The sequence below is a fragment of the Silurus meridionalis genome, chromosome 13 (assembly GCF_014805685.1).
Source record: "Silurus meridionalis isolate SWU-2019-XX chromosome 13, ASM1480568v1, whole genome shotgun sequence".
NCBI lineage: Eukaryota > Metazoa > Chordata > Actinopteri > Siluriformes > Siluridae > Silurus > Silurus meridionalis.
In genome coordinates, this window is record NC_060896.1 from 10,784,526 (window position 1) to 10,810,794 (window position 26,269).

At 36.2% G+C, this 26,269-nt stretch overlaps 1 protein-coding gene across 2 annotated transcripts in view; it reads right to left on the reverse strand.

Annotated features, from left to right (window-relative positions):
* The window catches only part of btbd11b (BTB (POZ) domain containing 11b), a 67,716-nt gene that overhangs the window by 18,052 nt on the left and 23,395 nt on the right, over window positions 1-26,269 (reverse strand). For both annotated transcript variants that reach the window (XM_046864709.1, XM_046864708.1), the window contains exon 2: window positions 1,796-1,939. In XM_046864709.1, the coding sequence (XP_046720665.1) occupies window positions 1,796-1,939 (144 nt within the window). The remainder of the gene's footprint in view (window positions 1-1,795; window positions 1,940-26,269) is intronic.

The following is a 26,269-nucleotide window of genomic DNA, read 5'->3' on the forward strand; positions in this document are numbered from 1 at the left end:
GCATCTTGGAGGTTCAATTTCTTTTACTTAGATGCTTGCAACTAATGTCTGAAAAGATTTAATTTTAATCTTCCCTTGGGGTAGAAAGCAGAGATCACAGTAACCTTGCCATTTTGGTAGCAACGGCACCACAGCTCAATATCTGTATGAATATAGCCTCATAGAAAACAAGAAATGTTCTTAATAAAGAAGTCTTCCTGCACATATGAAGTTGTTGTAAATATGGCATTTGTGTTTATAATAGTATGTTTTATATATATATATATATTTTTTTTTTTTTTTTTTTTTTTTTTTGATCAGTTTGCATTAAAACAGATATAACATAGCATGATTAAAATATAGTATGCAAATTACTACTCCGTAAATAGTATGAGATGCATAAAAATTTTTTATGAATATCTTAAAATAGATTTTGCCATTTTAGTATGTTATGTGATGGCTGTCCAGACATAAATAGTATATCTATGACAGCTTTAAGGCAATTATCACAGCTTTATGTGCCCTAAACTCCCTTCCATGGCTAGTGACAATAGCCACCATGGATCGCTAATAAAAAGTAAGAGACAAAAAATCTAAAATATAAAGTTGAAAGGCATGCTGAACTGAAATTGTAGGTATAAAATGGGCTTGGAGAGGTTTTAAGTACAGGGGATTTTTGAGGCAATGGGCAGTGCACTCTGCTGTCCAATTACAGACGAATAATTCAAGCAATAATGGTATCCTGCTGATGACAGGCCACACTTTTCAGGGCAATAAAAGCATAAAATTGTATGCAAACAGCATTCATACAAACACAGATGGGCTATGATCACAATGTGTGAAGGAAAGGCATGAGGCTTTTAAGCTTATGAGTCAGATAGTAAAAACAAATAGTAATACAAGCTAATAATAAGGTAGGGAAATAAAAATAATGATAACAAATAATAATAATAATAATAAAAATAAAAATAATATTGTTGGTTTCCAGAAGACATGTATTCCTTTTATACATCATTGTTGGATTGCATACCAAAATGAAAAAATAAAAAAATAAAATAAAGATCTAGATAAGAAATTCAAACATTACTTTAAAAGCTTTCAGATATTCACACAAGCCAGAAGATATATATTTCCACTGAAAAACTTAGAAGTCTTTATACTAATTTCAAAGGAATGTTAAGTATTAAGGGAATGTGCTTTATACTTATGTGCTTTATGGTCAGTATGCATCAAACCAACTCATAGAGTTATAGGCAATAACTGTGCCCTTATAGTAACTCATAAAACAGGGGATGTGGTAGAAAAACCCTGTGGGATGGAATAAGGCACACATGTTTGAATATGCAGTGGTGGCAGGGGGTGTTTGCATGTGTATTAAAGTGTGTAAAGAGAGAGAGAGAGAGAGAGAGAGAGAGAGAGAGAGAGAGAGAGAGAGAGAGAGAGAGAGAAAAAGAGAGAGACAAACAGAAAGAAAAAAGTCACAAAAAAGATAAAGCATATTTGCATCAGCTATGTAAACACACTGTCCTCATAAAGTCCTAATAAAGGGTGCATCTTAATGTTGTATTATGTATATATAGTTATTTTAGAAGCACGAACAGTATATAACAGTTCTGCTCAAATGCATAATGTTTTATGTAATGCATCGAACAGAACCTGTGACTAACTTTGTGATCAGGCTGCTCTTATATATATATATATATATATATATATATATATATATATATATATATATATATATATATATATATATATACATATATATATATATATATATATATATATATATATATATATATATATAAAATATACTTACTTAGCTCAGCGATGCTCCCTACGCGTGTTGCCAGCAGACACTGCTCTATAGTGCGTAGCTCGGCCTGACAGTAGGCATCACCTGCTTTTCCAGACCGCTGCTGATCTCTGTGCAGGTTAAAGCTGTCTGGTAGACTCAAGATACCTAGGAGACAGAAAGAGAATGAAGGACAGAGAGAGTTAGGACCTTTGTGGAAAAGCTAAATCGATTTTATTTTAATGTTTCAGCTTCATTACTTTAATGCAGATTAAATGCCAATTGCTAAAGGATATCCAAGTGAGCAGTCTTTTTTCTAGCCTTCATGTTACAGTTCTGAAATTGGATGGCTTGTGGTCACAATTTTTTACTTCTGCTAATGCACTCAAACACACAATTGCGGACGAATGTCACTTAAACTTTATTCAAGATGCGAGCGTATGAGCCAAGTGTTTTACTGGTAAACACAAAGAAGCAGGTAGGAACACAGTGAGATTTTATTCCAATGGATAAAAATGGCAAAAAAAATGTCTCCTGGGCTGGTTATCACAGTGTACTTTCGATTCAGTTAAAGACTGATGGTAATGACTAATGACCCTATGATGTATATCTACATAGAAGAAGAGCTCTGAACCATTAGTCGTATCGTTATTCAAAGACAGGGCTAACTGCTGTCCATCTGCACTCTTTGACAAGGTGAATGGAAACGCTATTATGTTTCAGAACACACAGCGATTACAGTAAAGAACAGTATGTGCCTGCCTTTGACAGTGGATACAATTGTAATCACTTGCTCTTAACAAACTGTTTAAGCTGATCAATTCTTTTCAGCTCACAATCTGAATTTGTTTAGCTGATTTAAAGTCGATGTGCTTTGCCACATTTTTCCCAATTTTATTATGCTACCGCACAATCGAATTCCATACCAATTTTCAGCACATAAAGCTAAACCTATGAAGAGACAAGCCACTTGCTTTTCTGCATTACTGTCTCAATTGCATTTGAACATAACCTGTCATAAAAAAATAAAGATATGGTTTAAACATTTTATGATTATAACCTAAACTCAAAATATCACGGCAATATCGAATTTAATCATTTAAAAGCATGGTCAAATTCTAATGAAAATGGAATAATAAAATGTTTGTACAAAGGTGTTTTTCCATATACTTCAATACTTAAATGTATCCTTGGTTTTAAAAAAAACAGATAGATAGATATGCATTTTACTCTGGTAAACAATCTTAGCATACACCGTAACTAACCTTGATGTCAATACACTGAAACAACCGTAGTCATAAAAAAATTATATCCGCCAGTGCTGTTATGTACTCTTTCCTCTCCTGATGGAGCCAGTTGTGTTTTAAATTATGATGTGACAGAAAACCAAGACTCTATCTGCCCAGGCAACAAGGGAGCTTTTTGGTTTAAACCGTTTCATTTACAGTTGTGAAGTAAACACAATTTCAGATATGACTAGAGGTGAAAATAGTCTGCTGGCAGTAGACACACACACACACACACACACACACACACGCATGCACGCACACACGCACGCACGCACGCACACACACACACACACACAGACACACACACACACACACACACACACACACACACACACACACACACACACACACACACACACACACATTATAATTCTTTCCAATTGAGCTTCAGTGTCCAATGCAAAGGGCTGATCTGTTATAGATCAGAAATTCAGGACAGCATCTTTCAGCATCTTTTGATTGGTAAGTGAAATGTACAACCTTGAAGTATTAGTCCATGGTTGCCATAGAGACAGGGCTGGGGTGTCAGGGTGGGTTGCTTGCCTGCGGTATGGGAGGGATTTCAGGTGTTTAGAAATGCGAAACCACACCTCACTGTTTACAAACCACAGCCAAATATATAAAGGATATCCATCAGAAGATACAAGCCAAACTCTCTGTGTGTGTGTGCGCATGTGTGTGTGTGTGTGTGCGTGTGTGTGTGTGTGTGTGTGTGTGTGTGTGTGTGTGTGTGTGTGTGTGTGTGTGTGTAAGTGTGAGTGTATGTGTGTGTGTGTGTGTGTGCGCATGTATGTGTGTGGCCAAATTTCATTCAGAAAAAAGCACACAACATTGCAGTTCTTACTAAAAAAGATGCTGCTCTATGTGTGATAACCAGTCAGATTATATACTGCAGTATTATATGGCATTATAGCTGTTCTCAGTTTTATTCAGGAGACAGGTCTTTTTTTGCCATGGCTACTAAACTGTCTGTTTTTTTTTTAGATATATTTTAATACTCAGCTCAAAATCATCTCCCTACTTCTTACATGGGTTTGATCATCGTATAAAAATATGCATTACATACCTAGCTATTTGACCCGTATCTAAGTTGTGGACAATAAAGCAACTAGACCATAAAATCTGACTATAGAAATAAATTAATCACGTTACATTTGTAAGAAATCTGAGAAATCTAAAGGAAGGTTGCTGTGTTTTCCAGCTGACTTACTCAGTAAAGCTGCACTCAATTCAAACCAGACAATGCAATGCATTATGGGTATTCAATTTCTGCTAGTCCACTAACTACATTATACATTAAAAAGATTTACTGGATGCCTGTCCATCATGTTATACCCCCTCAGATATATCAACCTTCACGCCACATTCCTATAAACTTTCCCTTCCACTCTTACAGATGCTCTTTTATAATAAATCACTCCTGCTATCACTCTTCTCCACCCACTCCACCCTGCCTGCACTCTTTTCTCCACTTCTCTAAAACACTCTCCATTACTTTGCACTGTTGACCCCAGGTACTTAAACTCATCCACCTTCACCACCTCTTCTCCCTGCAACAACACCCTTCCACTGCCCTCCCTCTCATTCACACACATGTACTCTGTCTTACTCCTACTGACTTTCATCATCAACCTTCCCATATACAGGTGTACAGGTAAAGAAACATTGTAATGTTACAGCATACATTAACACCCTTTTGTGCTTTAGACTTTGTGTCAAAAGTTAACACATATGTAGGTGTGACAGTCAGGTATCCATACTATATATCTTTGTACATTGTCAATATTGTGTATTATGCTTACTTCAGAGATTAAGCATATGTTGGATATTTCAAATAAAGAGAACAAGAACATTTTTTACACAATGAGAATAACCTGACAGGTAGTAAGTAACCATCTATGTAATGCATAACATTAGATAAGATAATTAAAAGATTTGTTTGTTCAGTCAAACTGACATTCTAGCAAGCAGGTACTATTTATAGTGATGCAACATCTCCCTAAAGTTCTTTGTTTTCCCCTGGAAGCAGATAAATTAAAATAGTAGAGAGCAAATAAAACATTTTTAAAAGCATAAATGGTGAGAGCACTTACACCCTTATAATCTCTCCCCAGGAGTCCAGCTAGGCTCTCCATGACGAATGAGGGTGCTAGGCTCCAGCGCAGCCTGAAACATTTAAAGCAGCGGGTGGTACAGCTGGCATTTCTCACACACGCTTTCTCTTAGCCCCCAACCCCCACAATCATACAACCTTTCCATCTTACTCCTGAGGTAAAGCAGTTCGAATTACAGCAGGCTGTAAAGTCTACATATGAAGGAACACATTTGACTGTTGTCCATAAGAACAGCCTGGCTTAGCTCTCTTTTACCAAAGAAAATGTAGAAACTAGATTGTGGCTGTTTTCCCATAAGAAATCACGTTTTCTCTCTCTACATTTATGTGGAAGCCTGAGGAAAGTCTATTGAACTTTTTTTACATTTTATATCATATATAACTTTGACCACTACAAGTGAAATACATGTTCCTCATTTATACGTGTAAAAGTGAAAAAAGAGAAACTTGTATTTAAATATTTCATTGCAGTTCAAGAAAGGTGCTGCCTTCACCTAATTTCAGCTTAACTTAATGTACTGATACATTATTTTTTTTAATTATACGTTTTGTTTAAAGGACATCAATTATTTGATTATTTGATCGCTGTGAGGTTAAACTGTTCTCTGTATTGATGATGTAATGGCCCAGAAATACCACAGACATTCTGAAAGATGGTATCTGATTAAAAACTAAAGAGCCTTATTTTTTTTTATTTTATTTGCTAAAGCATGGAATGATCCAAAATCTGATCAAACTGTGAGAAATGTACACTTAACGTTTGTGAGTTTCCATTCACCAAAATCTAAATATTAAATGGAAACGTAAAAAATATATGATGGTAATCAAATCAAATTTACATGTAATTATTTTATATATCAGTGAATACTATTCTCTCCAGTCTTGACTATTCTGACTGTAACAGCACTGACACAGTGCATTAAGTCCACCCCGTCTTCTGAACTCATTCTGGACAACAGCCTATGGGCCCAGAGTAACTATTTTGAGGAGGTCCTTAATGACACTTCCACTGAATAATTAGGTCTTTTGAAGAAAGGCATTTCATTGACTGTGGTGTGACAGAGAAAAATAGAGAGAGAGCCTGAAGCAAAGCACTTGAATTGAAGGGAAATTGATTTGTAAGGTGCCTCATTGTCTACAGTGTTCTCATGGCCTATAGGTATAATGTTATGTTTTGTTGGTTTGCACAACAGCAAACTAAAATTTTTATTATTTGATGAATTCCCCTCTCGTTGTGCATTGAGTCTCAGCATGTGTTGCTTCCACGCCTTGTTTTGTTTTCCTGTCATGCTTTGTTTTGATTTGAGTCTTGTTTCTACCCTTGTCTTATCACTGGTTTATGGCTCTATACTGTTTAGTGTTTTGCTTAAGTGCATCTACTTACTATTAGTTCCTCATTAGTTTGTCTTTTTAAGGTGCCTCTGTGACTTTGTCTCATTTCAAAGTCTTGTCATTGTATACACTCATTGAGCACTTTATAAAAAACCCTACACAAATACTGTACAGGGTCTCTCAATGCTCTCAGAACATCCTCAACTCTTCATGTCTTGGATTCCACAAAATCTCATTTGAGATTCTGGTCCATGTTGAAATGATTGCATCATACTGTTTTTCCGGATTTTTCAGGGGGACTTTAATGCTGCATATTCCACTTCTACCACATCCCAAATGTGTTCTATTTGATTCAGATCCAATGACTCAACGGACTATGAAGAATTGCAATTTCAGCAAATATATTTAAATAAGCTGTTGCATTTCATTGATGATTGCTAGTATTAATAGGCCAAAAATGGGTCAAAAACTTTCCCCATCTGATGAAATCACTGTTATCAGCCTGGGTTGTTGACACAAGACATGTTGGGTCCATAGATATTGTTGGACCAATCTGTGTGCTTTAATGGAAACCTAGATTCAAGCTATGTTTTCTAGTCTTCGCTGTCTAGGATTACTGAGCCTGTGCCCACTACAGCCACAGCTTACTGTTCTTGGCTGACATAATTGAATATGATGTGGTCTTCTGCTGTTGTAACTCAGTGTCCTTCAAGGTTCAAAGTGTTGTGCATACTGAGATGCTTTAATTGCTCACCACAATTGTATAATTGCAATTATAGGCCCTCCTGTCAGGCCATTCTTCATTACAAAACTGCAACTCAGTGAATGAATCCAGAGACTGTTGTGTATGAAAATCCAAGATGATCAGAAGTTACAGAAATACTTTAACCAGCCCATCTGGCACCAACAGCCATGATAAATTCATAATCACTGAGATTCTGAAGGATGATGATTATCCACACATCTGCTGGCTCCTATCTACATGATTTTTTGCATTGCACTACTGCCATTGGCTGAGTAGATAACTGCATTAACGTGTAGGTGTACAGGTATTGCTAATAAACTGCTCAGTGAGTGTATGTCCATTTCCATAATTCTTTGTTCATTCATTCTTTTGGTACTTAATAGTTTGTGTTTTGCTAATTTTAACCCACACTTATGTTTATGATTGCAGAATATTCTGGTTGATACCCAGTACAGGGGAATTTTTAAACTGAATAGTGTGCATTATTTCTGTATAACAGCACAGCTTGGACAGTAGATGTGGGTAAAACATGAACGATAAGTTATTTTAATCATAAAAATTGCTGTATTCATAGTAACATTCTAGTTAAATAACTTTTTTATAATTGGTATCAAAAAGTTATCATTTGTTATACAGTTGAAGCCTGTTATATATACAGTACAGTATATTTGGTGGAAAATATGGTGTTATATACCAATACTTTATCAATACATTTCCCTCCACTACTACCTGGTCAGGTAAGATTCAATAATGAAGATATTCATGAACAAAATATTCATAGATCTGTAGATATATAGAAATATAGATATATATATTTAGAAATATTAATATATCATAGATCACACAATATAGCAAATGTCTGTTTTTTGTTTTTTGTTTTTGTATAAGGTTGATAAAGTATTTAAATATAGCTTTCTCAAACTGCTCTGTCAAACTGTGGACAAAACTGACCACTTCAAAACATTAGTAAAGAAAATTCAGCTTATTAGTCTTTAAAGAATCTCCAAATTAAAGCTAGCAAATTCCTATAAATCAACTTTATATGTTTAGATGGTCAAATTATGGGTACTATGGTTCATTAAATGCAGGCTAAACAAAGCTATGGACCACCTATCACATGAATAAACATGTGTAGACCAGCTGAAGAGTGTGTTGGATTGCTGTGGAACCCATGCCCAAAAATAATGTCAAAGTGTAATTGAATATTGCAATAAAGAACAAAATGTATAATAGGACCTAAAGGACAGCTTTTTAGCAAAAATGTAGATTCATGTACAATGTTCCAGTTCAAATTCAGATTGGCTTGGGCAAGAACCTCAAAAATATGATTCATATGGAAGTAGAGATGAATTGCACTGCTTAACTTGTTCTCTATTGGCTCTTCACACACTTCTTGGCTAAATGCAAGCCTGTGCTATGCGGCAGTCCAACACACAGGAGAAGAACTGCTGGCCGAGACAGGAACATTTCCTAGCGTTCCCAGGCTGAGTGTGGATCAGCCACTGACCTCAGAGTGTTTCACACTATGTATTTAAATCTATTTTAAAGAGAAGTAGAGCCAAGCCTGCTATGCACACACACACACACACACACACACACACACACACACACACACACACACACACACACACTTGCTGTCTGGCTATATGCATGGAAAAACATCTCCCAGACTTTCTTACAGTGCACAGCTCCAAACGGAGTAATGTACGTCCTCACTTCATTTGTAACTTTATCGGCATTGTGTGGAACGTCACCCAAACTACTGCACATTCTGCGCTAATCCAAATGGGCTTGTCCAGCCCTGTCACTAGAACAACACAGTTAAAATGACACAAGAAAAAATAAATAAGTAATATTTCTTCATAGTATAAGCTGGTATTTGGGCTTGTGAGATAGCTGTACTGTAATGGTAGTCTTCTCTATGTAACATTCAACAACCTTCAATATCAGCCCACATGCTACAATCAAGTCTCCTAGCATACTCACAAATAGGAGCCAAGGGATTATGTTTTTCTAATAGGTTAAATCACACACACTTATAAAGCCAACTATCTTTAAAAAAAAAGCTATCTCACACCGGCCACAGCAGATGGGGACCATATGTATAGCAACCAGAGTCAGGAAGCCTGCCTTAGTGATGAGAGAGACAGAAGGGGAGACGGGTGCAGCGATACCATGTCTACACTCTATATACAACTTCAAGAAAGGCAAAACCACAGGCCCGTTAACAATAGGAAATTGTTAAGTGATCAGAAAGTTTGATATATTTGGAGCATATTGTTGACTGCATGGTGTCTGTTTACATTAAAGCCATGAATCTTGATGACATTTCAGACCTTTCAAAAAACACCACAAGTCAAATAGAGACATAGAAAGACAAACCATACCCTTGAATATAAGACAAAGAGAAAATATGCTTGGGATGCATTTAGTTAAAGACATTTCCTATAAAATTTTCAACACAAAAGGCAATCGACATGTCAATCATTTTTATAATATTGTTGAAAATCTATACCGGGAAGAGTCTTAAAAAACTGCCATTGTAACTTTTCGATGCCATACTCACAGCAAAGTTCGAATGCTTCCGTCAACTCCTTATTCGTGCAATAATCATCCATATATATATATATATATATATATATATATATATATATATATATATATATATATATATATATGTGTGTGTGTGTGTGTGTGTGTGTGTGTGTGTGTGCATGTTTCTTAATGTTTCTACACATGGAAGGTGATTTATAATGTTTTTGTGCATGTGAATGTATGTATGTTTAGAACTAATCCTAACTACATATATATATATATATATATATATATATATATATATATATATATATATATATATATATATATATATATAGTGGTATTAAAGCGTTACTGCAGATAAACTGATAATCAAGCACATGTCATTCATTTCAGCATAACTGACAGAGTAATTGCTGACTATGGTGCCCATAACAAGGAGCAAAATTATGACCATGTAAAATGCACACCTGAAGATTGACCGGCATGATGAAACGCTTCAAGATTTCAGACAGAAAGATTGAACACAGTGTTTTACAGAAATGCAGACACATCTTTGATTTAAATTATATGTGACTCATCTGTTAATTTCATTTTGCCCAGTGTAATTTTAGTTGATCTTCCAGAAAGTTGCCACACGTTTAGAGAGTTTAAAATCATCCTCATGTGCACTCAGGTCCATTCTACTGATGGTTTTTAGCCATGAGCATATTTCAATGAGAAGTAAGAGACATTTCCAAACCAATTATGACCAGAGTCATGGTGTTCTGTATGCATTCATATCACTTGTGCAAAAATATACTACATTCCCATTTACTACATTTGGTTTTCATGCTAAAACTGCTTATAATGTAATTTCATAATGTACTACTGTATTTAGTCATAAAAGCACCCAAATAATGATTTAAAAGTGTTCCTACAGAATAAATATGTAAACCTGTTTGGCCATGCTTGAGCAAAGCAATGTAGACAGTGCATTATCCATTGTGTACCACTGTGCATACGCACATGTGATAAATGTCAATTCCCTAGTGCATACTAGCTCATCTTATGCACAGAATTTGAAATTCTATGTATGTTTGGCAAAAACAAAAAATTCCTTCTGCTGTCCTGCTGACTTATAAGAAATAAATAAATACATTTATAATAAATAAATATGGAATATGCAACCTTACGGTTTTAAGAAAGGTATTTTTGAATACCATCAAAAGGTCTCCTGGAAAGGTCAAACAGCACACGTCTTTATTTCAGACATTAAATTGAAGTATTTTCCATTTTAAAGAACACAGGACTTTCTAATTGATTTATAACTTGAAAGTGCTTCATTGACAGAGCATCGTGGTGAGTTATGGCTGATTAACTGCAGAGTAAACAGCTGCAATACCAGTGGAATATAGCCAAGTTAGAAATAAATATACAGAATTTATGGCAAGAGAAAAAGGAACAGCAGTACTGCATAATAAGAGATGATCACATACAGACACACACACATACAAACCATATACATATGTATAGATCATTGAATGAAAAAAACAAGTTCTCTGTATGGCTGCTGTGGTGATGATTGTACCATACACATTATCTCTGTGTGCCAGCATGATACTGAGCTAAATGTGAATGTTATAGACAGCCTGAGACATACACACACACACACACACACACACACACACACACACACACACACACACACACACACACACACAAACACACACTGCACCTCTTCCTGGAAAAATCAAACAAAACCACAATGGAAATCACTGTCTCATGCAGTAACACCCCCCTTCCCCAACCCCTCCAGCTGCATCACCCATCTATGATCCAGTAAAACCCCAGGCTTCTCGATTCCCTGCTGCAGCATGCTGCTCGTGAACAGGGACGGCCAACCACTTATCAGTAATCTGGGTCACACAGTAGCACTCTGTTTTCACCCTAAAATACGTACCATTCTCTTTCCAGACAGAAGGCTGTTGTAGGACACATGAGCAAAGATGCCCATGAGTTCTATGCTCTGCCATTCGTCCATTCAGATGACAGAGTGGGTCAGAAAGTTCGGCGCATTCCTGAGAAGCTTTTCCTCTGAATCAGTCATTTGGGACTTTTATTTTCTTTTAGAGTCTCCTCTTATTATTCTTCACATTCTTCCTAGAGTCAGGCGATAATTTGCGAGCAGCTGAACTTTAAATTGCGCTGTAATTGCTTAACTGCTTTTGTGTGATTCATCATTTTGACTCAGCAGAGGGGCTCTACGTGTTACGGGAGCTTGAGCGTGGGCTAAACATGTAGCCAGTGACTGATGGGACTGCTGGGGTTGGCTGGAGCCTTCTGAAAGTAAAGACAAGTACCTGTACTGCTTACTTCACTTTATTGATAATAGCATATAGCATCATGATACAGTAGTTTGCTCATTCTTTGTTCCAACTCATGTGAAACCCTGAATGTGTAGTTCTTATTTTACTTCACATGTTTAAAAGCTGCAAACACGATGTACAGTTGCTTGTGTATAATATTAAAAGACAAGTCAAACAGACAAATATAGATTAATACAGCTATTTATTGTGGACATTATAACAAAATAACAGAATGAAACTTTGGTGATTAGAGCCAACTCTGCTCAGGGCCATAGTAAGTGGTTGCCTAGAATGAAGCTAGCTAATGCAGAAGAAATATGAAATATTACCTGCCTCCACTGTTCACAAAACAAATAACGGAGAAAACATTAGTCAAAAATTTTTTGCAAAATAAAGGCATTAAACTAAAATTCTCCAGTTTGTTATTAGCTACTATTAGCCAATGAATTAATTGAATGTATTCACCAATTTTATAGCTTGTGTATGTCATGAAATGTGAAATGTTATGTTGACTATGACTTTTATGTACCTTACCAAAGGACAAACAGATGTTATTTTAATACAATTTCAGGCCGTTTCTGCCTTCACTTATGAGAATTATTCTGATGCTTGTCAGCTTAGCAAACAAGTTTTAGGGCCCTGTGGCTTGGCAATGCTTGTATTTGAACTCACAACCTTCCAAAACCACTGAACTACCACTGCAAAACCCACATATTTATGATTTAGAGATGCCAAAAGTAGGCCCAAAGTTGGACAGTGGTGATCTTTGATTTCTGCCATGTCATGTCATGTCTTATATTAGAAAAGGGGGAAAAAAGTAAAAAAAAAAAAAAAAGCCAATTTGAAAAACTTTTGTCAAATATGGATCAGCTACATGTTTCTTATTAAAGGTCACTAAATCGCTGTACAATTATATTTTAATTAAATATTATGCAATCATAAATAAGAGGATATCAATATAATATCAATATATATATCAATATATGTTATCAATATAACATATAATATATATTCAAATATTTAGAATAACCATACATAGTACAATAATACATATAAAAATAATGGAATTTTACTCTTATATGTATGGCTATATGTATTGCAAACCACTTAATGAATACTAAACCACCTACTATTAGCTCGCTAGCAGAGAAGAAAAAACAAAGATCACCAAAAACATTTACACACCAATGAAAGCTAAGCACTTCGTGCAATATAACCAAACCTGAAGTACAAAAACCAGGCCAAACATATTATGCTAATCCCCTAACTGGCTATTGTTACTCTGCTTAGTAATGACAGTTAGGTGATTTGATTAACTATTGCTTTATATAAGTATAGCTAAAAAAAAATGTTTTAGATCAGACTCTTTCACTCTGTCTGGTTTGCTGGATCTTCTCTATTCTGTTAATGTGTATGTCAAAATACATAAAATTTACATTACACTGATGTCCTTTCTGTCATTGTTGGCATGATATAATTTCCAAAATCAATGATGATGCCTTTGTTTAGTTAATACACACAAAAATGTAGTTTTAAATAGCTTGCTTTAAAAGAGAGGACCATCTTTGCCATTTAATTTTGTACTTCAGGCCTTAAGGGATTGTAGTTACATTACAAACACTCACACACAAGCATATCCATACACAGTATATCCAACTATATAAGATGTTGTAAAATGAGTTTGCGCTCTAAAAACAGGCCAACTTAGCAAACAAGCCCCTCTTTGCCTATTCCTTTTCCCTATGCTATATTTCACAATGTAAAGATGTCAAAAAGAAGTAATGAAAAAAAAAACACTGAGTCAAATATGCTTGTTCAGGAATATATAGTTTGTAATTGGTAGCTAAAAAATGCTAAAGTGCACAGATTCTAAACAATGAAACACAATCTGGAATAAAATTTGACCAAAGTTGACCAAAACACTAGACATCACTGCCGGCAAGATTCTACACAAAGCGTCCCATTTTTCTTTCAAATAAAAATTAATGTCATCTCTACCATTAATCAATCATTTATTTCTTCGTGTTTAGTACTTTTCAATTGCATATTTCTGGTCATGGTTATTAATGATCCAGAGACCATCCAGGAAACACTGGTCATTACCCAAGAATATACCCTTAATGGAAAGCCAGGTTAACACCATTGGCCATTTTATTTAGCTAATCAACCTATTGGCATGCTTTTGTGGGCTGTGAGAAAACCAGTGAACCCAGAGGAATCCCAAAGTGCACACAGAGAGTTCATGATCAAAAGTACTTGTTTGCATACTCTTTTTTTAATTCAAAGATTGCAAATTTACTAATTTAAAAGTGTTATCTAAAATCTGTTTTGCAATTTGAATAGCTTGTGGAAGTGAGATGTTTTATCTCTCTGGTGGCCACTCACTCCTAAAGATTATGGGATAACAGATTTTCAGTAGCCTTCAAAAAATATCTATCAATTATATAATTCTTTCTTTTCTAATAGCAAGTTTAGAAAATGTAAACAGCAAGGTTCCCTTTCAGGTACTCCACTGGGGCTGAAAGAACGCGGCTATGGGTCGATGTACTGGGTTGAGCAAATGCTGGCCAGCTATCATCTCTTAAGCCCCCGACATTGCCCACCAAGCCCCTGTGTTGCACGTCGGCGGTGTTGGGTTAGGCTTACACCTCAGCAGGTCACCATGGTGGTGCAGCAGGCGTATCAGGCTAACCTGCTGCGAGAGCTGGATGTGGGAGACATCTCGGTCAGCCAAGAAGTCCAGGATCTCTGGCATACAGCGGATTTGTCCACTAAGGAACAGTAGTTTACCCCCACCCAAAATAGTGGAGGCTGTGGCTGTGGCCCCCTAAGGAGGCATGGCTCTGAGATTCCGGTCTCTCCACTAAGGTGGTAGAGACCATTCTCTAATTCAGAGCAACATCCACAAGGAGGTCATATGCTGCAAGATGGCATCTGTTCAGTGTATGGTGCGATCAAGACTGTGTTCCTCCTGGCCATTTGCTTTCTTATGAGAGTAAGGGATTTACAGGCCCTCTCTGTATCCCCCTTCTTTCTGGAGTTTACTCCAGGCATGGCCAGTGCCTTTCTGTACCCTAAAACAAGTTACATCCCTAAGGTGGCATCGGTCATCCCACTACCTATCAGGCTTCAGGCATTCTATCCTTCTCTTGTTTAGGCCCCTGACCAGGAAAAGCTCAACCGGTTGTGCCTTTCTGTACCCTAGAATGGGTTACATCCCTAAGGTGCCCCCGGTCGTCCCACTACCTATCAGGCTTCAGGCATTCTATCCTCCTCTTTTTTAAGCCCCAGACCAGAAAAAGCTCAACTGGTTGTGCCCAGTGCGAGCGCTGGACACTAATGTCCACAGGACGAGTCCGTAAAGGAAGTTGCAACAACTGTTCACCTGCTATGGCCCTCCGCTGAGAGGCCTGCCTGTGAACAAGCAGAAACTAAGCAGGTGGAATATCGACGCAATGACATCCTCCTACTAGTCCTCTGGTCCCCCTGTTCCATTCGGGGTCATAGCGCACTCGACCCGGAGTATGGCAGCCTCTAAGGCTTGGTCCAGGACATCTGCAACGCTGTGGGCTGGTCCAACCCGCTGGCCTTTGTCAGGTTTTATAACCTTGACCTCATTGCCACTCCTGGCCCATCTGTCCTTCGGCCTAGCTGTGCCCACACACACTAGGCTGGGATTGGTCAGTCTGGCGGTATTGGACTCTTGTTCCCAATGCATTGTTGATGCAGCTCGAGTTTCTGAAAGGGAACATCTCCAGGTTTAGTATGTAACCCTGGTTCCCTGAAGGAACGAGACGTTGCGTCTCCATGCCACACTTTCAGCATTCCTGCAGCGCTTCCTTCTCTCTTACAGAAGCTAGCGTCGGCTTTCCTCCATGTGCTTTTTATAGCTTCCTGGTCATGACGTCACCCCGCTAGTGATGCCGCGCTTTCCATTGGACGGATTAAACACATGATTCAGAGCATGGACAATGCGGAAGCGTTCCCAAAGCATTGTTGATGCAGCGTCTTATTCCCCCAGGGAACCAGGGTTACATACATAACCTGGAGACGTTCTGCATCAGCAATGCACAGTCAGCATAAAGACAGCAGATGTGCACATTATCAGTACTGGTTATTATTCTACAGTTAAAAACACAGATAGATCAGACATTTGGAAGTCGATTGGTGTTTTTTTTTTCCTGGAAGGCATTGTGGGATACAGTAGATGTAGTGAATATTAGAAACGGTTATCCCAGGGAGAAAATCATTACATTAAGCCAGATTGCAAGACAAATAGAGATAGATACAGTTATTTATGTTATTAAACAATTGTTATTGTATTATAAATGGTCTTCCCTAGTAAAAAACACTGCACCTAATATTTCTTATAACCTTTCTTATTGTAAAACTGTTGTTTGAGCAGTGGTTTAATTCAACATAAAGTTTCATATATTCAACAATGTTACCTATACATTTTTTACTTTTACACAATGAATCACAATGTAGAGTGCAACAAATGTCAGAGTACTTATAGGCCTAGGAAATAGGCCACTTTTTGCCAGGAGATTTGTATCATTAGACCAAGATTTTTGCAATTTGTAAAAATCAAGGACAGTGAAGTCTGCAAAATGTCCAAACTGTGTCAGCAGCATATTACATGGGATGACTTTGATAACTGGTATGGAATGGAAAGAGGATATTACAAACTTTTTATAGAAGAAAATTCTGCCCCAAGCATTTATTCCATCCCTGATTTATCTTTAAACCAAATACAAGGAGTCGAGTTAGCAGCTCAAATCTGGACCTGCACTGACTTGCCACAAGTATTTATGAAATTTTAACTTGGATTAAAAACATGAGATAACACTACTAAACTAAGAGTAATAAGTGAAAATAAGTGAATAAAACCTCTTATTTTTTTGTGTCTGTGGTTTGATTGAAAGCATGGCATTTCATGATGTCGTTTATATGCAATATGTTATAATTCGCAAGTGTATGTACGCAAATTATGAAGTATGTTGACCTTTTTCGTAAAAAAAAAACATTTTTGTTTCATTGTTTCTGAAGTCAAATGGGATTATGGCTATACTATATCCAGTGTGAACTGCTATGTATTATCTAGAAATAATATAGCAGTGTTTCATTATACATGATAAAATGCCTTCAGGTAACAATTTTTTATTTTAACTAAAGTTTGGGACTGCATAAAATGATTATAAACACTTCTGATGTAAATCATGTTACTAGGTATACTAAGCTAATCTTACCCAGCTAGTGAGCTGGCATTATAATCGAAAGCTAGCTAGCATTGCTTAATTATTTTCGCTCTTTTAGCATTACCTAAATACAGAATAATTGAGAGAATGTAAAATTGGTACAAAATTGATTATGACACAAAAATAACTATCCTGCTAACTAGCACTACCTGCTAGTTACCTGGCAACAGTAACATTATGCAACACAGACATATTTGCTTTAACACTTGATATCAGATCTGGAGGAAAAGCTGTCAGTCCTTTGCAGTTGCCGTTCCCTAAAACAGATACAGAATCTTCAAAAAGCTAAGGGATACCTGTTTCCCTGCTGTCTGCGTGGTGAGTTTGAACCGAGTGGCTGAAGCCAAATAGGTGCATTCTAATTTAAATATGTCTCGAAGCTACAAAGGCATATGAGATGCTTTGAGACAGCTGCTAAAGCCACAGCTTCTAAAGAATTCAGAGAGATTCAATCATGCTCCCGAGTAGCTTGAAACCACCACAACTGATTTTCAATTGGAAACAAGAAACAGAATTCTTATATTTAACACATAAAAAAGGTTTATAATGAAAAACACATTATGGCTATAAGCATACACCTGTACATGCCACCTATATGTACCTATATCCTGCACCTGAGGAATGATATTAATATGGAGTTGTCCTCCCCTTCTTTTGCTGCTATAATAGACTCCACTCTTTTGGGAAGTAGATATTGGATGCCCATAAATGTAAGAATTTGTCTATTTATTTACAAAAAAAAGAGCAATATTAAATAAAGCTGGTGTACAGCCAGCATTCTAAAGGTGTTCATTAGGGTTGAAATAAGAACTATGTGCCTCCAGATTTGTTGTAAAAATTTAGAGAAGTTTTACATTGGGGTCAAGGTCAGGTTTCCATATAATTTGGACCTACTTTTTAATGTCCTAATTTGTTGGTTAGTTCTGGTTTTTTGTTTTTTAGTTAGTTAGAATTTTATTTTGATAAAAATTGGGGACATCATCAAAAAGATGTAAAGATCACATTTTAAAGATTTTAAAGCTAATAAGTAAATTAGCTGGCTTAGTGGTGCCATTCTCATCATTGCTTTTCAGAGCTCAAGTGTCAATTTTGGAGTTGCTGTGCATGTTTTCCCAGTGTCTGTGTGGCCTTTCTTTTGCATTCTTTTAGTACTGCCATCTCAAAACATTCAAATGAGAGAATTGGCTCATCGAAATTGCTTTGAGGTGTGAATATGTGTGTGCATTGTGAATTGAAATGGACTGGCATCCTATCCAGGATGCATTCTTGGTTTGCACCCAGTGTTTGTTTAGCCCTGACCAGAATGAATTGCTTATTGAACATAAATAAATAACGTGTTGTTTTCTCATGTTCACAATATCCCTTTCCCCTCTGGTAAACATTTAAAAATTTCCTTTTTTGACACAAGCCTTACTAAAAATTTTACACTGATGAACATTAAGATTTTTGGCACTCCTTGTCTGACATTTATATATGATACTTAATACATTATAAAATAAGAGTAAAGAGCAGGCATTTTATTTGATGGAAAAGTAAGATATTTACATTTGCAAATGCTTTAGCATAACATCAAATTCTTTCAAATTCTTTTCTATTTATAATCTTTTCTGGCTATTCATGATTATATTTATTATTACTGTTTTGTGTCTATTTTATTGATAGCGCAGACTACCACCATATGTAAGTAACTCCCTAGGTTTATTGTCTTGCATTTAGTAGAAAATAAGGTTGTGCAATATCGTCTCTACTGAAGATTTGCATTAAAATAATAATAATAATAATAATAATAATAATAATAATAATCATAATCATAATAATCATAATAATAATAATAAGAGTTTAATCACTCACTACTAATTAAAAAAAATTATTGTTTTTTAAATGTACTGCATACAGAAAAATAAAATGAAGACAAAGAACTTTTTTACTTGTTTCCACATAGTTGACATTCTTTACTGTTGATCTGCTGCTCACTCAGTGTGTTTGAACATGTCTGAGCACTGACCAGCAGAGGAAAACAAAAAAAAGCAGCATATTTACACACTTCGCAATTTTCGTCAACAATAATGTAAATGAAAGTGAAACGAGCTAGATTATGATCTTTTATTGTTGCCTTATTTCATCTTTACAGCTCAAAATGTCCATACCTTTTTGATCTTTTTGATGTTTTGGTGACTTGCCCAATTTCTTTAATTAACTCAAGTTAACTATATATGTATATACTTTTACCTAAGTCGATTGTATATTGATAGATTATGTCATGTAAATAGGCTCAAAACCTTCTCAATTTGCCTTGGAGAAAGCAGAGACATCCCACAGGTTTAGACATGACCATGTGAGAAAACTGGGTGAGGCTTCTAGATGGTTTCTTGTTAAAAACACATGCAAAACAATCTAGACTATTATGTTGACTAGCTCAAATCCAAGTTATTGTGGAAAAAAGGACTTATTGTTGAATACTCATAGTAGAAACTTATAGTAGAATACTCTGATGTCATTGTTTTGTGCCAATTGCAAATACAATATAGAATAGAATAGAATAAAATAGAATAGAATAGAAATATTAAATAGCAGTGTAAAAATATAAATGAACAATAAACGCATATTATTTTAAAGGTTCTTGATAATACAGCCAAAAATACTAATTACTACATACAGATCATTCAATATGATCCCGCAACAAAGCGGATACACTTATGGTTTCTTTCAAACTCTTCCTTCTGTGACAAACTCAAACATGCAGAGTACAGGCTTGTGCATGCTGAAATAAACTTGTTCTAGCTGCTTCAGTGTAGGATAATAACTGAGACCATAGTGAGGATGAATAAATGGTAGCTATCTAGTATTTCCTGCAATATTAGCTTAAGTTACAAGAATTGGACTACAAGCTGTATTAGATATATTAAGCAGGAAACTTCCAATTCAACTCCTAAGCACTTGTGCTTACTACTAGTACTACTACTGCTAATACTACAACTACTACTACTACTACTACTACTACTACTACTAATAATAATAATAATAATAATAATAATAATAATATAGGTCACCTCAGGAGAGTATTGCATTAATATTAAATCTTTATTATTTACATAGACGTCTTAGCAGTATTGCCAATTCTGTTGAAAATCTTTAAAAAACCAGCCAAGTAATTCTGGAGCAGATCTGCATGCATGCACTAATGGAATCTAAATGCCAAATATTCTGAATGCAAAAGCTTCATCCAAGGATTTAATGCACCACCTGAAGCTATGACCTGCTGGTCAATAACCAGATCATACGTACATTTTACATTTTTATTTGTTTGCTTTATTGTCAGCTTGGTTTTATGGAGCAATGTCTTATTGAAAGTCTTGTTAAGAATTTAGTGTTTTTTTATTACCTTGCAGAAAGCATTGAGTTAGTAATGCATGTAAAATTAAACCTTTTCATTGTCAGTAGCATTAAATGCTAAACAAATGATTCCAATTTATGCAATGGAAAAAACAAAACTCATCATCATTAAATACTTTTAGCAGTTGGTTTTCTTTGTAGGTTTTTAGTCCACAGTGCCCTGAATTTCTGTTTAAAAATTTTTTAAGTCGTCTTGCTGCACCTAATTGTATGACTAAACGCCATCCAGTCAATAGTGGTATACTTGCACCAAGATTACATAGATTTTAACCAGTCACTTCCCCATATGCATCATTTAATTTCTGTAAGTCACTTTTGAGATGCAACTTTCTTTTCCGCTCTCCCCTTTAGCCTGGGCATGAGTACACTCACGTCATCCCCTACTCCAGTTCACATAAAGCAGAGAGCCTCTGGAGCACATGAAGGCACTTCATGCTCAAATGATTACATCCTATTAAGAGTTACTGTGGCCCAAAAGCAGACGCACTCAGAGTCTCTCAGTCACAGGCTAACGCTGTTGCTGCTCTTTCTGCTCCAATGGCACACATCTTGGCACTTTAATGGCTTTATGAATAATGGCACCAATCAGCCAGCTTCAATGAGTTCGCATAACCCATGCTTGCTGACCTTTACAAACAAACCACACTATGAGATGTGAGAGTGTACACCGACAGCTGGTGTGTTGGGCAAGTGTCCAAAGTTGAAATAAATTTTACAATTCTTTCCTTTAAAGCAACAAAGCAATGTTTATGGAACAGAAGTGTTATTCTGTCTGGAATGTCAGCTGAGGGGCAACACTAACTCAGGTTGGACCTGGTTCCGTCTGTGAACTACTGTGATGTGTGATGGGATTATACCTCACAGTTTCACTCTATTAACCATGTTTAAATGTCAAAAGCTGTTTTTTACCATTCAAACTACACATTTCAGCATTATTCACTGAAATCATATTTTCACAAGTTCCACAATAGACACATTCATATAAGTTACATTATGCTGAAAGAACCGGCAGACAAATTGCAGCCAAGCTTGTCGCAAGAGTTGAGTTTTGGAAGGAATCGTTGAAAGCCATTAGGAAAATCACCTAGTCTCAGAGGGACTTTCCCAAACTTGCATCCTAGGCCTTTTTCTAACATTAGTGGCCTAATAGTGTTAATGCTTTGTGTTTAAATTGTAGTTTATTGAATAATGTTTTAAGTGCTCATGGGTGTCGCAGTCTGCAAAATCATGTCAAGTATCACTTTGACATTATTCTGGAAAAATTCCAAAGATGATGAAAAATCCTGTTTTGGCTTCAAAAGTGGAATTTTCTGCCAAATCTTTACTTTAAGAAAAGCGTAAATATATTATTGCCAAAAGAGTGTGGAAATGTTTTTACTGAAGCTAATGTCTAACCTTGCCTTGGCTGTCTGCCTGCAAATATCATGTTGAGTAAGGAGGCAGTTTGACAAACACAGCAAAAAATGCAGACAGGCTGCCTAAAGATATCTAAAGCATTGCTTGCTAAAAGTGACTTGATTGAGGAGATATGTAGACGTCATAGCAAAATGGGACAAAAGCCTTATTCAATCAGTTTGTGATCAGATACCAGCAATCAGATATTCTTAATTATGTACTTGCAGATGTGCTTAGTTTAGGGGTTTTTTTTTTTTCAAACTTTGAAATTTAGTTAAGAGAATGGAATGATTATTTCTAAAATTACTTAGGAAAGAGTGCACTCGGGAGCAGACATGACGATGCAGCAAATGACTTTTTAATCTCAAGTTTAAGAAACGTATTTCCCATGACAAACTTCTTGTCATAGCTCTTTTAAATCTGGCGGTAGTGTTGTTTTTCCTAGATAGAGGTAGAGCCACGTATGTTGTCTTTTAGTGGAGCTGTCAAAAAGCCTTTAAATGCAACTTTCATGCAGTTATTAAAAAATATATATATATATATATATATATATATACACAGTGAGGAAAATAAGTATTTGAACAACCTGCTATTTTGCAAGTTCTCCCACTTAGAAATCATGGAGGGGTCTGAAATTGTCATCGTAGGTGCATGTTCACTGTGAGAGACATAATCTAAAAAAAAAAATCCAGAAATCACAATGTATGATTTTTTAACTATTTATTTGTGTGATACAGCTGCAAATAAGTATTTGAACACTTGAGAAAGTCAATGTTAATATTTGGTACAGTCACCTTTGTTTGCAATTACAGAGGTCAAACGTTTCCTGTAGTTTTTCACCAGGTTTGCACACACTGCAGGAGGGATTTTGGCCCACTCCTCCACACAGATCTTCTCTAGATCAGTCAGGTTTCTGGCCTGTTGCTGAGAAACATGGAGTTTGAGTTAGAACGTCTTACAGAGCCACTCCTTGGTTATCCTGGCTGTGTGCTTCGGGTCATTGTCATGTTGGAAGACCCAGCCTCGACCCATCTTCAATGCTCTAACTGAGGGAAGGAGGTTGTTCCCCAAAATCTCGCAATACATGGCCCCGGTCATCCTCTCCTTAATACAGTGCAGTTGCCCTGTCCCATGTGCAGAAAAACACCCCCAAAGCATGATGCTGCCATCCCCATGCTTCACAGTAGGGATGGTGTTCTTGGGATGGTACTCATCATTCTTCTTCCTCGAAACACGTTTAGTGGAATTATGACCCAAAAGTTCTATTTTGGTCTCATCTGACCACATGACTTTCTCCCATGACTCCTCTGGATCATCCAAATGGTCATTGGCAAACTTAAGACGTGCCTGGACATGTGCTGGTTTAAGCAGGGGAACCTTCCGTGCCATGCATGATTTCAAACCATGACATCTTAGTGTATTACCAACAGTATCCTTGGAAACGGTGGTCCCAGCTCTTTTCAGTTCATTGACCAGCTCCTCCCGTGTAGTTCTGGGCTGATTTCTCACCTTCCTTAGGATCATTGCGACCCCACGAGGTGAGATCTTGCATGGAGCCCCAGTCCGAGGGAGATTGACAGTCATGTTTAGCTTCTTCCATTTTCTAATGATTGCTCCAACAATGGACCTTTTTTCACCAAGCTGCTTGGCAATTTCCCCGTAGCCCTTTCCAGCCTTGTGGAGGTGTACAATTTTGTCTCTAGTGTCTTTGGACAGCTCTTTGGTCTTGGCCATGTTAGTAGTTGGATTCTTACTGATTGTATGGGGTGGACAGGTGTCTTTATGCAGCTAATGACCTCAAACAGGTGCATCTAATTTAGGATAATAAATGTAGTGGAGGTGGACATTTTAAAAGCAGACTAACAGGTCTTTGAGGGTCAGAATTCTAGCTGATAGACAGGTGTTCAAATACTTATTTGCAGCTGTATCATAAAAAATAAATAGTTTAAAAATCATATATTGTGATTTCTGGATTTTATTTTTTTTAATTATGTCTCTCACAGTGGACATGCACCTACGATGACAATTTCAGACCCCTCCATGATTTCTAAGTGGGAGAACTTGCAAAATAGCAGGGTGTTCAAATACTTATTTTCCCTCACTGTATATATATATATATATATATATATATATATATATATATATATATATATATATATATATATATATATATATATATATATATATATATATATATATATATATATATATATATATATATATATACATATATATATATATATATATATATATATATATATATATATATATATATATATATAAAATGACATAAAAAAGAAACATGTTTGAATTTTATTTATGTATGTAGCATATAAGAAATATTTAGCCACATAAAGAGTTTGTACAGACAGACACACATATAGTATGTGCACAAGCTAGAAGCAGATCTGAACCTGTCAAATCTCACATTTGTTAAAAATTATTTAAATTTGTCCTGTGAAATGCTAAATGTGACCTAATGACATTAAGGTGTATCCATTTGACAAGTGCATCTTTTGCAGTGTAGCTTATTTCATCAAATTTTAGCCAATCCTGACAGACTGTGTGGTCACACACTCATCATTTGTTAAACCATTTCAGATTACTTGCACTACATATGCAGTCGTTCATGTTTTTTAATTGCTCTGTGCCAGGAGAACACAACTTCATACAAATCAGTTTAACAATGTCACCCTGTTCTCAGCTGAGTTCTTGTATTGGTGTCAGTCTCAATGAATATGCAGACACGTAATAAACTGTGGCAGGACTGTAGAGGATGATAGAACACTGGATTCTCATTACAGGTTGAAATCGCTGATAAACATTCAGCAGATCTGAAGGACAGTTTGACACAAAAAAAGAATACAGTTTAGGTTACACAAAAATATATAGCTTTAAAAAAAACTCATTCCCTTGGACATCGCAGAGGTCTCTTTACAGTCCTGCATGCAACACTTAAAGTATATGTTCCGAATCAACTCTAAACAGAGTCTGATTTATATACATTGTGGTATGTGGTTGAGCGTGTATATCCGAACAAAGAGGCCCAACATGCAAGGAAAACACTGTGTGTCAAATAGTTAAAATATTACTTAAAATCATACATATCTGACAACATGTTGTGTTTTCACAGTATGTAACGCTTTGTCGTTGTCTGTGTGGGTACCATGGGGTTTTTTTTATGTTGCCTACGCATAGAGCAAAAGCAGCTCGCATGGCTTAGCGTATGAGAACGCTGTTGTGTGATAAAAACACCAGATCCTGCCAGTATGACAGGCAATCTTCTTGTCCCATTCATCATACTCGTCCCTCACATGTCTCATCCTGCCTGTCATGTCCTCCACCCACATCCAGCAACACCCACGATTAACAGTGTGTGCCCTACTACTTTTTATGAACAAACAAAAGAAGAGAAGGGGGAAAAAAAACGATGAAAGCAATTACAAATGACAGATTGGCTTAAAAGTATAAGTATAAGCATGTCTCAGAGCTCATGCGGACATCATTATGTAAGACCGTAACAAAAATTACCTAATGATTGACTAACGTTCTTGAAAAGCTTGGGGACTTTTAGGTTTGACATTTTAAAGTCGTTTTTAAGCTGGTCCTAATAAATGACTTAATCTTGCAGAATAAAGACATTGGAGCCATGCCGTAAATCATTATATTTATATATAAGAACTCTGTTATCTGATCCATGACTGCAACAACAAAAAAAAAAGCCCTGGGATTATTGTAAGGCATGGCCCCTTCTCAGGTAATCAATAGCTCATCTTCTCCCATTACATTTCTTGTTTGTTCATGTCTCAAGGCAAACAGAAAAGCCAAGATATTTTGTTCATGTCAAGAGCAGATGGATTGCTGCAGATATTAATCACTATCACGAATTTGGCCTTTGCAATTAGTCCTCTAATTGCTAACGATGTTCATTATCTTGTAACTGTCTAATAAAAGGGAGACAATTATTTTTAATTTATAAGATTTTCAGGACAGATTCCGCCTAACCTTTACGTAATAAGCAAATACAAAAAACCTATTTAAATAAATCTTGAAATACTAGACACAATAGATGCCTTGATATTTGCCTTAA